Raw genomic sequence first — 15,297 nt, forward strand, 5'->3', positions numbered from 1 at the left:
TTATCACTTTGAGAAACCCTGCAAGCAAGACAATGATTTGAAAACTGTCTGGTCTTTACAAAGATGTCCCCTTTTCCTGTATGACAAAAACTCAGCAAGTTAGCAGCTCCAGAGGAACAATAAAACATGAAATCATAAAGCATGTACCGTTAACTTCGTTTCGAGGTTAAAAACTATATTCCAGCTCCAGAGGCCATCGCTAACAAGTCATCGGAAGAATATATTAGTTTGAAATGAATCACTAAGGTCTTGGTTATAAAAAGACAGTAGGATAGCATGTTATTAACATTTAAGATTTTCTTTGTTTCTGCAGCATACATTGGCATTACTTTTCCATTCTTCTGACTCTGACTGGTTCAGAGAGGTGTCAAGTATCTAACTCAACCGACGGGGTTTGAGATATAATGAGATATTTGATTTTTATCTTATCATGTTTAGGACTTAAGTTTGCTCCCATTACATGATCTTATTTGAATGAAATGTTTACAGGTCAGGGGGATTTATCAAAAAGAGCATAAAATAATTTTATTTGAAAGGAATGAACACCAACAGTGACATAACAGTGAAACATAATTGATTCTTCATTCTGGTCTGGGGGAAAGGTCAAAGGGCACATATAATGGTTCTTCCTGGGCTATCAACATATTTAACATTTTCTAAAGTGATGTTCTTGGAAAACATTTTTATTGGCAGGGTTTTTTGGTTGGATGAAGGAGAAAAGATGTTGATGTTTTGTTCAGACTTCATTTTTATTAACAACAAAATTACAAAGCAAACCTTTTAAATTCATTAAATCAGATTTCAAAGGTGCAGAAAAATAACTAATCATCAGTGAGGCCCCTGAAAAATTGTGGTTGATATTTTAGGAAGGTTATCAACATTTTTTTTGACATTTTATAGCAAAAGTAATTAATCCCCAAACAAAGAATTGATTAATACATGTTATTGTATGTGGAATCTGAATGTAGCTGCAGGTTTAATTAAAAATGTTTGCCTTCAGTGTTTTTCATCAAGAACTTAATATTTTTTTTATCTGCATCAAATCTGCTTTAGAGGTCTTATTATTTTCCCAGGTTTCTTTGAGTCAGAAGACGGCACGTAAAATCACTTTAGAGACATTGCAGAACAAACTTTTTACCTTTATCCTGTAAGCCGCCCGGATGTCTCTTCCGCCATCTTCCTCTCTCGGTCCAGGAGCAGCTCCCGTCCCCTCCTCAAAGGTCCATCCTCCAGCCAGCTCCCGAACACCTCCCGTGCTCCTCCCATGACTCCCCCGTTGTGGGCCCCATTCTTCATTTCAGCCATACTCTGCTGCCTCAGTCTGTTGGACCAATTTTAACACCACAGTTACGGTAACAATAGACACCATTAAGTTCCATTATTGTTCCTAAATGCGGCCACTAAAACCCTGCTGGACATCACTGATGAGCCTCATATGAATGATAATGTGTTTGTGTGTCATCTGGGTTTCACTTGGTTCTCTGCTTAGACAATGATAGACGGGGCAGGATTCTGGTTCATTAAGTCTTTGTAATGGACAGAAAAATATTAGATGTTTCATAGTAACATTTCTCATTTACAACAAGGCGAACATCTTGTATTACAAGTAACCTAATTTAAACGCTGTGCATTCTTTAAAAGTACGGCTGAAAAGCTTTTTGCTTTTTATTCCAAAACCAATTGGAAAGGTCTGAAAAGTAGAATATTCATTCATTTGAGAAGTGAGTGTTGTTAACAAATCCTCCAAACAAACTAGAATTTGAGCATAAAATAAAAATATAATTTACAATGTATTTGTTTTTCTGAGTGTATAAGAACTTCAAATTAGCAATCTGTGACTTTCTCATTCTAAGGGATATAAATGACACATTTCACTCAACCACTGATCATAGATCAAATTTCATCTTCCCACCAAGCTCAATGAGATGAATAGTGAAGGAGGAAAACAAAACTACAAAGATCTCTGCTAGAGAACTGCTGCAAAGAGTGACATCTTGGGATCCGTTGCTCTACATAGCAACTTTGTACTTAGGAATGCCACCTCTGCTAAGTTATGTTTGGTCCTCCCTTTAGAAATTTTTTACTTTTCCCCCTCAGGATGTTAGCATAATGTGCTCACAGTAACGACCAAGAGACAGTCTCTTTAACCTGCTGCTATTGTCATAAAACCACAAGTGTTGTTGCCTTTACTGATGCTGACCTGTCAAACCTTTCTGATTTTTATTGTACAACAATGAATCTGTCTACTGATAAGCAGACATGACGCTAATTAATTTTCCAAATTACTATCGGCCATCTAGGTCCACAAGTTTCATAGCTGGAAAATTCCTTTTCTGTTCTACCATTAAAGTCATACCCATGTGGAGTTACTGGAATCACTTGCTTGAATCGGATCTGAATAAAACTGAGCATGATTAAGACCATTGTTAGTTGAAAGAGTTAGTATGTGGAAAATGTTAAGTACGTTGGGAGATATTTTGCATATTTTCAGTAAATAACTGTCCAATTTTTTAAATGAAACACTAGAGTACCTGACTGAGCGACAGTCCAGGACGATTTTAACCGTCTTAAGAGATGAGGTCACTAACCCCCAACACGTTTTTTACACTGTGAACAGTCCAGCAAGTTCACACCGACGCTGAGCACAAGGTTTCTACTGTAAACTTTGTGCGCTTTTACAAGGTTTCATTTGAGTGTGGTTTCGGAAATTGAAAGTCTGACAGGAGAATGTCACGGTCCCTGCAGTCTGACCATGACATTTGTCGTGCTCCTTCTGAGCGTCACTTTAAGACCGTGGGAAGGGTAAATGTCAGGAGTGGACAGTTATCATTAAAGCTGTCTATATAGTCTTAAAAACACAGGTGGCAAATTAACCTAAAGGCTCAATAGGGTCCAAAGGCAGACTTGTGTGATGTACAAATACATACTTTGTATACATCTTTCTTTTTTCTGTAAATTCTTATTAACTTTATATACTTTCTATAATTTGTTTGAAGTACCAAGGATTTCTTTCTAAACTTTGTAGAACTGCGTTCTACTAATTTAAAAAAGTTTTCAACAAGACTTCTGCAACTGAAAAACTAATCTTAAACTGGAATATGACTTAGTATGAGATTGGGTGTGAATGGTTTAATTTTATATATCTGCTGGGATGTTACTGCTCAACTTTTATTTGTAACTTTTAAATTGTGCAAATCATGAGTTTAGATTTTACTTAAAAAGAGATCTGAATCAATCAATATTCTGGTCAAACAAAAATAAAGAAAATTATATTTTCACATTTATTATTTTTTTATATAAAATTTAAATAAATGCATCTGAATTTATTTATATTCTACTGGCTCCATATTAATTGTTTTTGTTTTAAACATATTGTTTCCTTTATGTCAGATCCTTCTCTAGAAGATCATCATAGCAACATACAGTACAGCATATTTACTGACTGTAATTATATATATCAATATCAAGAAATAAAACAGCATTAATAATCAGAATAATAGGGGGAGAATTATCGTGGCTGTTTATCCGTTATGGATGTTTCCAACTTCTCAAACACACAAATATTCGGCATACATGAAACAAAATATTATTAAAAAAAAGCTGCTTTGTAGGCATTTTACTTTTTTACTGAATTTGGAAGGTAGTTGTTAATCATTCTTCTGATATTTAAGGTAATGAGGCAATTGCTCACTATTATACTTAATGTGAATGGGTCATAAGTGGAAAATTTTTAATTATTGAAAAGAAACTAATCATTAAAATGATGCCACACTCTGGGTACTTCAAACATTAAAATAGTGAACTGCTCATGTCATGTGGAAACCTTTCAATGAAAACTGGGATATCATATTTTATGTATTTCTTTAGATCATAAAATGTATATGAATTTATTTAATCTAAAGCTAAACTCTAGTGCAAGTTGTCTTAAGCAATATGTGTGCATTTCTATGTACTTTCATGAGTTCAAGAGACATTAAAGAGTTTTAGACTTCACAGAACCAGCAGCAGCAAGAAGGATTTCATTGTGCTGTCAGCGCAGGTTCACATCGTGTTTTTTTTATTTATTTATTTTTTACAGCGACTGAGCCTGAATCCAGAGCTCACTCCTGGGAAGAATAAAATGCTTGCCAAATTATTGTGCAGATATTGGTTTCCAACCTAATGGCTGTGTTATCTGGCCAAACATGTCCCAAGCTGCTCGATAGGAAGGAAGACTAAATGATGTCCCATATATTGGTAGGTTAACACCTTGAAAACAATGGTAATATGGTAACTAGAAAAAAAAAAGCTGACACCCATGTAGGAAGAAATAGAAATTCATTTTGGATGCACAGGTCACCAGAAAAAGTGCCGGTGGGCAGAAAATTTTGCTGAAGATAATAAGAGAATATTAAGTAAACACTGACTGCATAAAAGTGGGGAAGAAGTGAAACTAAAACTAGTTCTGAGAATACCGGATGATGGAATATAACAACCTTGGGAATTGAATCTAAATAGACTTACCTACTCTGAATAATTTCTATCATCTCATCCATAAAACTGAAGATTTCAAGCTGAGGCACAAGTTAGTTACCCTGAAAGCTGGTCTTGATATGATAGTCATGACAACGTATTAATTTTCTACAGCACAACCAGGACAAAACAGAGGTTTTAGTCATCGGTCCTGAGACACACAGGGAGAAACTTCACACCAAATTAGGTGCTCTGGCACAACACCTATATAGAATTGTGAAGAAGCTTGGCATTATGTTTGAGTCAAATCAAATAGAAAAACAAAACAAAAACTCATTATTGATATAACGAAGACACACTCTTTCAGTTAAAGAACTTAATCTTAATCCAAGCCAATGTAGACATTTTCATACATGCTGTTATCACCTGCAGAATTGGTGAATCTCATCACTGGAATTAATAAAAAAATAAGTTGCACATCTTCTGAAAAGGACCAGAAGAAGAATCTGTGTAATTCTGATTCTCTGCCCCTTTTTTCTGTCTTTCAGCGTTGATATTAAGATTCCTTAAATGACTTTTAGAGCTTTGAATGGGCTTAGTCCAAAATATATATTTTATTTGCTTTTGACTTCTATTAGAAACAGAGGTCTGCAGATTCAGGTATTTTATTAATCCTGAAAGCTACGATGATTTTAATTACTCTTGACTTCCACTGTAAAATGACCTTCCTCAGGACCCGAGGGCAGCTGGGAGGGTTCAAAGTTTTTAAGGCAAACTCAAGGAATATTGGTTTAGCAAAGCTTTTAATCATGTTCTGTTGCCACTAACTCTGATATTTACAAAGCAATTTTTCCTGTATTAATAGCCACTGTCCCTAAAATAAAAGGTCGCTGAATTCAGGTGATCAGGTGCTTTTCATATACCAAGTAGCAGGCTGAACCTTCACATTTGCGTTAAGACTTTACCAACACTTTTATATCATTTTTAAAAAATTTAAACCGCTTTATACTTCAACTGAATCAACACAATTTGTTGTTTTGTTATAAAATTTAGTTTCTGTACTTCTGGTATTGTTGTTGATACAAGTGTTTTTACACTTTTTAAATATCGTTCACAACCAACGGAAAAGTTCAACTGCTTCATCACAACTCGACCGAAGGAGGCCGACACTGAGACAGTTGGAGGCAAAATATTGCAGTACTAAACAAATTTACACAAAAATATCAAGATTCTCACAGACACATAAAGATAGAACCTTAAATAACCTATAAAGACAGTTTCTCTGAAAAAGAAGGTTGATTTGGGGTTTAGTTGCACTTTAAACATCTCCATTTTCGTTGAGTATTGCATGTTCTGCAAGATTACAGCAATGGCCAACTTTTGTTTTGTTTTGTCTACATGTAGCTTTCTGTCTATATTTAGCTGGTTTGTTAAAAGTACAAAAAAATAATCAACACTAATAATTCTGCCACCAAGAGGTTTAGGTATTTCTACAATTTTTCTGTCAGACAGATATATTCAGGAGTATATAGTAGAATATTCAAGGCTTGAAGACATAATAAGTGCAAGAATTTATAAGTTTTTTCATAGTTTTTTTAATCATGTAATTTTGAAACCTACATTCCTAAATGCTAGAGCAAAAATACCAATGATAACCAAGATTAAAGTACCTGCCAGCAAACTGGTCTTGGAGCTCAGTGTGCTGCTGATTGTTGAGACTGTTGGAACGCTGGTTCAACAGCCATCCAAGCTCCAGCTCCAGCACTTTGTTGTTGTTTGCTACGGCTCCTTCCTGACAACGCTGGATGATGCTGGATGAAGTTTTCTCAGGGGAACACACAGACTGCCCCTGCCCTCCATTTATTCCATTGTTGTGAAAGAGTTCTGTCAGTTCCACACTCTGCAGCCGAGTGTCAGTGAACCAACGAGCGAGCTCGGAGCGAGCAAGTCCTTTTCGACCTTCCAGCTGGTGTAACTCCTCAGGGGAAGGCCACCGTGTTTGAGCAAAATCGTCCTTGAGGAGTGCCAGTGATCGGCTGTCTGGAGGCACTGAGCAGGTATTTAAGTTAGGGATGGAAGAAGCAATGGAGAGGGCATGCAAAGGTAAAGGAGGGCTCTTAAGATTGACCACATTAGTGTTTGTTTTGTGGACCCCATTCAGCTGTAGAGTTTGATGCTGTTGTGGATGTAACTGTTTCTCCCCTATGCCAGGAGTACCACTCAATTTCTTGGTGCCCATGGAGTTCAGAAGGGCTTGTTCCAGGTTGTCTCGTAGTGCACGGCGCTCCACAAACCAGCTGTCAATTTCCTGATGAGACAGGCGGGTTGTGGCTGCAAGATTGTCCACATCGCTATGAGTGGGAAAGCTGTTCCTCAAGAAATTCTCTTCCAAGACCTTCAGTTGTTTTGCTGTTTTTCCTTTCATCCTTTCCAGCAAAGGGAACTGAGTCATCACGGAGGACTTTGGATTAAAATCTTGTTTTTGTGGTGTTGAAGCATCGCCACCGTCCAAATGTATGATTCCGTTATTGTGAGTAGGGCACGTCTGATCGGTGAACAATTTACCATCCAAACGGGATGTCCCATTAGCCTCTGTCAGAGGACTGACAAGTTTATCTCCTCTGGGGTAGCCAGAATTAATCTCTAAACTCTGATGCTCCTTTAGTTTCTTGCCCTCCAGAGGGAAGCCCTGAATTTGCGAAGGGATTTTAGCTGGAGTGCGAACAGACTGGATGATGGTTGGTCGCCTTATGTGAGAGTTTATAGATGGAGGAGAGTTTGGCAGGTTCAAATCAGGCAAAGGTTGGGTATTAGCATGCTTTTCTTTGGGACTAATGGTTGTAGTTCGAGGGATTAGCAAACAGTTTTTAAATGGTGGGGCATATATAGGCGGAGGAGCTATCATAGGCCTTGTTAAGGACTCTGGAAATATCATGGAGGGCAAAGAGACCACTGGCTTTGTCTTGGAATTTCCAGTTGCAGAGAGAAACTTCCCTTTGGAGGACGATAATAGTGATGACGATGAAGATGGTGGCAGCATTGAAGGCACAGGAAAAGATGGCCTCTTCATTTCTGCATTGACTAGCGGAGCTGCTCCAGGTCTTTTCATTTCCATAGGAATTGGTGGTGGAGCCATTGGTAGTCGGTCTTTTTGGGGTGGAGGTGGTGGTGGAGGAGCCATAAGAAGCTTGTCTTTAGGGTCACCAGAATGAGGGGCCACCGCCATGATAGGTCGCTTTGCCTCGGGACCAATCTGTGACGCTAGATGTGTGGTCAGGGATCGTTTAAGATTGTGGCTGGAACCTATCGTTACCCCTGCAGAAGAATTTGTGGATGAGACAATACTTAATTCACTGGACACAGTTGTCCGCACCTGACCTGGGTGCTCGACAGTTGTGTGAACAATAGGCTGCTTGGACAATTTGGCAGAGGGATGAGATATAGGGCTGGTAAATGTGTGATGGGCAGGAGGAATAGAACCATTGAACATTTTCTTTCTGGCTTCCTCCACCTCTTCTGGGGACCAGGTGATCCCTTGCTTCAGCCGCTGGGTGGTGAACCAGACTTTGATCTGCTCCTCCGGATGCTTGGAGGCAGCCGTGAGCCATGACAGCTCAGCATGAGTTGGGTAAGGAAACTTGTTAAAGGATGAGATCAATGTCAAATTGTCGTCTAAGTAAGGATTGTATTTGGTGGTGTTCAAAGGAACAGCTATTTTTGGTACAGAGTTAAAGTTGGGTGGGCGCTTAAGCATTGGGGTGACATGAGAAAGCCCTTGAAGCATGGTGGGTTCAGGTATGATAACTGTTCCATTGATGTTTAATGCTGTGATCTGATCCTTCTGGATCAAACCATCCAGTTGGCTTTGAAGGTCTGCTCCTCCAAAGAGGGATTGCATGTTACAGGGTGTTTTTACTGTTGTAGATATACAAGGTGGAAACATGGAAATACTGTTGCCTTCACCTTGCTCATCTGTCATTTTGCATTCAGCTGAATTGTCTTTGCCTTCGATTGTCTGTTCTAAGATAGTCTGATTGTTCCTTTGTATCCTTTTAAACTTGAAGTTTGTCTCACCTGGGTGCTGGCTTTCATTATGCTCCGTGAGTGAGTCAAACTTCTTGGTGTTGAAGTTGCACACAGCACAGAGATACAGTGGATTCAGAATGACATTAGGGTGACTGGAGTCTACATGTTCCTTAAAGTCACTCAGATTCTGCGTCAAAAACGGACAGTATTTGCATTTGTACCCTCTAGGCTGCTTTTTCTCTGACACCTGTTCAGATTCAGTTTCTTTGTCTTTCAGTTCACTTATGTCTACATTTTCCATGACATGAGTTTGATCTCCTTTATCGGACTCCAGCTCTTGTACTAATGGCTCAAGGTTTTGTGTTTCCACTTGTTTTGAAAATGTCCCCTTGTCAGGGTTCTCTGTATTCTTCTGCTGTGGATCCTGCTTTGCATTGGTTTCTGATAGTTCTGACTGTCTATTTCCCGTCATGACGTTGCCAGACAGTTTTTCCATATTCATCATCACGTCTTCTGGATCTTCTAGCTCATCGGGCAGGTCGCTTATGACTCGGACCATGCAAGGTGTGGAGGACTTTCTACGGCTGGACATGATGGCTGTTGCTGCTGGTGTTGGTGGTAATACCTGTGCTGGTGCTGCTGATTGTGTTGAAGAGACTGTGGATTTTGGCTGATAGTGCTGGTAACCAAGCTTAGCGGATTGTCGGGTCTTTTTAAGCGACCCTTACTTAAGTGGATAGTAGCTGATGATTGTTGATACCAGTTGGTGGGTGAAGGAGTAGTCTCCAGCGTGCAAGAGCGAGGGTGAAAACCAGCTGATGGAACGGGCCCAGGACCGGCTGTGCAGTGGCGTCTCCCGCTCACCGGCAGTGTCAGCTCCCAGCCTGGGCGTCATGGGAGGGCATCACAGACAGCAGCGGGGCTCAAGCTGCAGAGACACAAGCAACAAGAGGTAAAAATAGCTGTTAATTATCTGAATCGTTAATTATTTATTGTAGAATCACAAAAGCATGCTAAGATGTAAGAAGAAAAAAATCTGCATTAAAAGGCGAGATGATGTTCTACATTTTGAAATGTTATGACTACAAACTTTAAAAGTGTTCTATTGAAATTTCTTGAAATTGTCCAAAGTAGTTCCTAATCATAGGAAAAATGGAAAATAAATAAATAAAAGTAAAAATATAACATGTATACAATCTTCCCCCATCAAAGAATAACTTGCTGAACCATCTTTTGTTGAATATGCAGATGCAAAATCTACTCTGGCATCTGTGAACAGCAATTTTCAAGCATCACCATAGATTCAAGAATAACATTTAGGACTGAACCTTTGCACATGGTAGCTCTCTTACTGTCTATATGCTTAGAATTGTCCTGCTGGAAATTGAACCTTCAACAAAAGTATTTTACCATCCATCTTTTTGCCAACCAAGTTGATGGTGTGTTAAGCACAATGTAAAATTTTAATGTAGGTCAATTAGATAGATTTTGGTCTCATTTGAGTAAAAGACATTCTTCAAAATTATTGCTTTGTGGCAAACTAAAAATGGAAAATGTTTTCCTGAACTGCTATGTTTCTTGTTCTTCACAATACTGTTTCAATAGAGTACTCAACGGCTACACTTACACAACAGGCAAATGCGACCCAAATCTGATTTTTTTTTGCCCATGTGCAATCCATAGCAAACTTTTTAATATTAGTCTGAAGGCCCAATTCCAATCTTTTCACTTTCCAAAAATCTGATTTGAGCCACTTTCATGTTGTGAAAGTGATGTAGATATTGTGTTTTCCCTGTGTGTTAATACATGCAAGTGTATACATGTTTAAACTATTAAATAGGCAATTTTAACTGTTTCTAGAATGGTCCTAAGTATTCACGTATTTCACATGTTTACAGGAAATTGTCAAGAGTGGATCTGTATTATTTGTAAATCCAAGCAAGGGACAACAACGGGTTAAAACACAACAACTCAGTGTTGACAAGTTACATCAGCCTCCATTTCCTTTAAAATCCAAGCCAGGTTTCTGTGCCGGTGCATGTCCAAACATTGCAGGAGCCTTGTTACGTCAGCCTTAATCAGATGCTGGCAAATTAAAAACACCTTGTGACAAAGCCAGGAGGCCTGGAGTTGAGAAGCGAGAGGAGCCCAACTTACGACAGAAGAAGAGAGAGGGAGTAAAGCAGAGAGAGGGAGAGAGAGAGACGCCATTCTTAAAATATTACCAGAAATATGGCTGCCACTTAATCAGGACACAGTGTTCCAGGCCAATTGCTTGTAAATGCAATAAATTTGAAGAGTCCACAGAAACTACAAAAGACGCAAAAAAATAAAGTCTCCAAACTCCAAATCCCATTAAAAAGACATTAGTCGTCTTTCATAGATTCGGGCAAAGACAACTTCACAGGATAATTACCCTGTAATCATGTAATAAGAGAGACTCAGTGATGAGATCTCCTGACAGCTATCATCCACACAATGGCACAGAGACAGTGAGATAAAAACAGATGGGGATGGGAAAAAGGAGGGAAATGGGACGGCAGGTATGTATAAATATGGGAAGAAGTGTGCATGTGCATGGGTGTGTGCATGGAGGGGAGTGGGTAAAAAGAAGATAAATGGAAAATACCTGAAAACTAAAGGATTAAAAGGGAGGAGAGTAATAAAACAGAGAATATGAGGGAGCGATAAGGTGAAAGGAAGGAGGAAAGTTAATAAAAGAATGCAGTTTAAACTAGGCCATGGCCTGGCACACGGAGAGAGAGAATACCTAAAGAGAATGGAGGAGAAGATGAGTCAGAACAGGAAGAAGACAAACAGAAAAAAGGCAAAGGGGGAAAAAACTTTTTCAAAAGACATTTAAAAAGAAGTGGAGAAGAAAATCTGAAATACACAAGGTAGAATTAGAAACATGAACATTTCAAAAAGTACTAAAAGGATGTAGAAAGTTTTAAAATGTGGCCTGATAAGTTAGATGAACTTCCTTGCCAGGAAAAAAAAATGGTATTTCAGTACCTAATTAGCGTTGGGCAAGCTGTTATTTGTCCCATGTGTCAATAAATGCTGGACATATTTCATGCTCTTGCAGTCTTGATCAGCTTCTCATCGCTTAGTTTATAGCTGACTATCCAGAGCCTAGTTTAAGAAGTGCACTGTGCAATGAGACTGAACTAATCCTATGTTATTATAAATCTCATGCATTTACATTGCTGCTTATTTCCTGCTGCAACTAATGAGATTTTCCTAAACAGCTAAAGCAAGAGAACAAGTGCTGCTGACTGAAGAAACGATAAGTTGATAGAAGCGAGGTACAAAACAGACTCTGCTTTCTGAGGTACAGTACGTGGTTCTGAATAGCTTTTCCTCGAAGTGTTGCATTTACTCTTTAGATTGGTGGTGAACATATTGTTTGCTGTGTAAGTTATCAGTGAACAGAGAGAAAAGAATTGTAAAAAAAATCTCAAAAATGTGGGTTCTTCATATTCTTGGCAATACTGCAAACATTTCAAATGACTGATTTCAACACCAGTTTTTTCTACTTTATATTATTTATAATTTTCATCACTCTTTCTTGGACATGGGATCAGAATTTTGCCAATTGGCATACATTATCTGTCCGTTAGGGTTATTATTGCAAAGGGTGTTGTCATGGCAGTTTTTTTTTGTTGTTGACAGAGTCGTGATAAATGTGTTAAGCCAAAATTTAAAAAATGACTATTAAATCAGTAGTCTTTTTTACAAGTTACTAGTCTAAGGCAAAGATGATTTATGAAAATCAACTTACATCTGCTTCGCTTGAATGGAATGTTATCCTGTCCTTTTAACTTTGAAGATTGGCTAAGAAAATTTGCCTTTGTGTCCCATCATATTTATAGTTCATGGAAAATGGAAGTCAATGATTTCCAATTAAACATTCCCAGACACTTAAAAAAAATCTGCAATTACAGTTTTGTTAAATTAAAACTGTCATTGGAGTCACAAATTGTGGCACAGATGACTTTAAAAAACAACTAATTTCTTAAACAAAAACATTTTTCTCTCAACAAATGAACTCAAGTTAAAAGTTGGATTATTCCAATTCTTGCAGTTTGAGGTTATGCTACTGCAATGTAATATTGATTTGGGATTTTTAACTTTTTTTTTTTACCAGGAGGGCATCCAAAAAGTGCAGAGGGTGCTGCAACTTGAACTCCTATATTGTACCAAATTAATCAAGAAATTATTGTAAGAATATCTCAAAGATCTTTTCAATTTAATGAGGAAAACAAAAAAAAAGATTAGAAAAAGTTAAAACTAAGCATTAAAAAACTACTTCCATTTAATAAAAGTTACATATTCAAAATGTGATTATGCATCACATCAAAATGTGATGCATAATCATTTACTAGTGATTAAATTCAGCCAGTTTTTTTCTCAATTTGTCATGAATGGTAATTGATAATACTGAAAATCAATATTTAATACTTATCAATGTATGAAAACCAAAGACATGTCTGTAATAGCATCAACCAATAGGAATTGATTTGATGTCCTTTGTTTTTAGATTAGAAAAAGTAGAAATAAAGGTTAGTGACATACACTCGGATGCATAAAATTAAATATTCTTGTAATTTCATTTTTCTGTTCAATACATATCTACTATTTCCATCAAGCATTCATTTCTGTTTTGGCCACTTATTTGTCAAACTGAAAATCCTTTTACAGAACCCATTCTGATGGTGTTATGGTCTTAAAAATACACTCTAAATCCACAGATCAGACTTCAAAAAAAAAAAAGTCAGAAATCAGTACAAGCCAGAAAACTCCTGATTGGTGTATTTCTACCAAAGGTTTGAGGTTATAAAGCTTCAAGCTTCCAGACTGCATATAAAAAAGTACGACTTACATTTTACACAGTAAACAATCAATAGCACACCCTAAAGAGACCAAATATTCATTCATGTATTGTAGTTCCCTGAATATCTTTTTGGTTTAAATCCTCTGCCAGAGATCCAGCTGCTGGCATAAGTAAAGTGGGAGAAGATGGTGAAGGCAGATGGGAAAAGAGATAAAACAGCAGGAAAACCAGAGAAACAACCAGAGAACATATGTATAGAAAGTAGGTGGAAGGGGACGAGTGCAGAAACAAAGAAAGAGAATAGAAAGAACTGTGGATCAACAGTGAAGGGGTCATTGAGAAAGGACAAGAGGGTGTAGGAGGAAAGACAGAAATTAGAGATCAGAAAAAGAGACTTAGAGGAAAAAGAGACAGAAATAGAGATGAGCAAAAGAGGGAAATAGATCGGACAGGGGGGAAAGTAAAAACTGAAGAAGCAGACGGAGCTGCAGGCTGGAGCATTTTATTTGAGCAGCGACAGCAGCCTCGCTTCCTGAGGAAAGTGCTGCGGCTGCCAGCTCCAGAAAAAAAAGAGAAGAAAAGAAAAAAAAAAGAAAAACACAACAGTGTCATGTTTTGCTGCATCACTGGATCGGCCTTGAGGACTCCGGGCCAAGTTCTGACGAGGGGAGTCATATGCCGCTTGGCTGCGTCCCATTTTGTTGGGCTGAGCTCGGCTCCATGCATCCTTGTAATTACTTGTACAGTATTTGTGTGCAGGGGATTACTTGGAGCGTGGCACCACTCTAATTATAGAGGAAATAATAAAACTGCAGCAGTGTAAACAATGATTTGCAATTGTGCAAGAAGCAACAAATGGTTCTTTTGAGAGGAAAGGAAATCAACCTCTTAAATTCCTTTATTCACAGATATTGGAGGCAAGTTTACATTTTAAATGGATGCAAGATTTAACATTAAAATCTGAGTTAATAAAACTCTCAGAATCTTCCTCTTTAAAAGATAAGAAAACAAAATCAAGACAAAATTTTAGACTCCAATCTCCACTGAAAGTGATACCAAAGTAACCTGAGTGGATCTGCATGGTGAAACAAGGTTCACTTCAAGTTTACAGACAAAAAAGATCAGATTTTATCCCCATCAAGGGCAAAGGAAACTATTAGTCTAACCAGAAACTGGATCCATTCATTTATCCAACTGCAGGGAAGGTAGAAAACAACAATAGGGCACAAGAGGGTGTCAGGGAAGCCATAAAAGAACATGGAGATAAAAAAGGAAGGTAATGAGGAGATGTCTTGGGAAATGAAATGACAAATTAGGAGGATAAAAGGTAGATTGGAAGGAGCCAAGTGTGCTAATAGGAGTGGTTAAAGACGTTTTAGTGGAACAAGGGCAAACTGGAGGGTATATCAGCTCCCAGTCAGGGACACAGTCTACATTTTGGCAAAGAAGCAGCACTACAAGAAAAAAAAATCCACAAACTTTTTATGACCACCAGAAGCTCTAGACCGCCACAGATTGGTATCTTGTGATTCACACTGAACAAAGACGAATTCAGCCCAATTCAGTCAGTTTCCAAAAGTGGTATTTCTGGCAGCTAACTGAAGCTGCTCGGGGGCGTGTGAAATTTGTAAAGATGACAGAAGACAATCCACGGCTTAACCATACATGAAAATGTAAAGAGAGTTCAAATAAAGCACTTCAGCAGAGTTTCCTCCACTTTTATACACAAATCAAACTCAACCTGTTTTCGCTTCAGCTCCTTGACTTTTCTTAGAGGCTCTTTTGATAGCACTGACTGCCATCTTATGAATTTCTGAGAGAGTACTCTTTCATTTTTCTTTCATTTTTCTTTACTAAAGAAACTGGTACTCTGATGAAAAGCCTCCTAGGAGGTTTGTCTGAGAACGCTAGATGGCACTTGTTAGGAACCTAGTTCGATTTGTTTGATTTCTGAGAGTTATTAAACTAGTTATTAAAACTGT

At 38.0% G+C, this 15,297-nt stretch overlaps 1 protein-coding gene across 2 annotated transcripts in view; it reads right to left on the minus strand.

The window, feature by feature from the left end:
* LOC102232359 (zinc fingers and homeoboxes protein 2-like) overlaps positions 1-15,297 on the minus strand; it is a 161,431-nt gene that overhangs the window by 14,178 nt on the left and 131,956 nt on the right. For both annotated transcript variants that reach the window (XM_014470874.2, XM_023345115.1), the window contains exons 3-4: positions 6,123-9,406; positions 1,139-1,321 (exon numbers count right to left, since the gene is read on the minus strand). In XM_014470874.2, the coding sequence (XP_014326360.2) occupies positions 1,141-1,321; positions 6,123-9,070 (3,129 nt within the window). In that variant the 5' untranslated portion in view covers positions 9,071-9,406 and the 3' untranslated portion in view covers positions 1,139-1,140. The remainder of the gene's footprint in view (positions 1-1,138; positions 1,322-6,122; positions 9,407-15,297) is intronic.

This window comes from Xiphophorus maculatus, chromosome 13 (assembly GCF_002775205.1).
Source record: "Xiphophorus maculatus strain JP 163 A chromosome 13, X_maculatus-5.0-male, whole genome shotgun sequence".
Classification (NCBI taxonomy): Eukaryota; Metazoa; Chordata; class Actinopteri; order Cyprinodontiformes; family Poeciliidae; genus Xiphophorus; species Xiphophorus maculatus.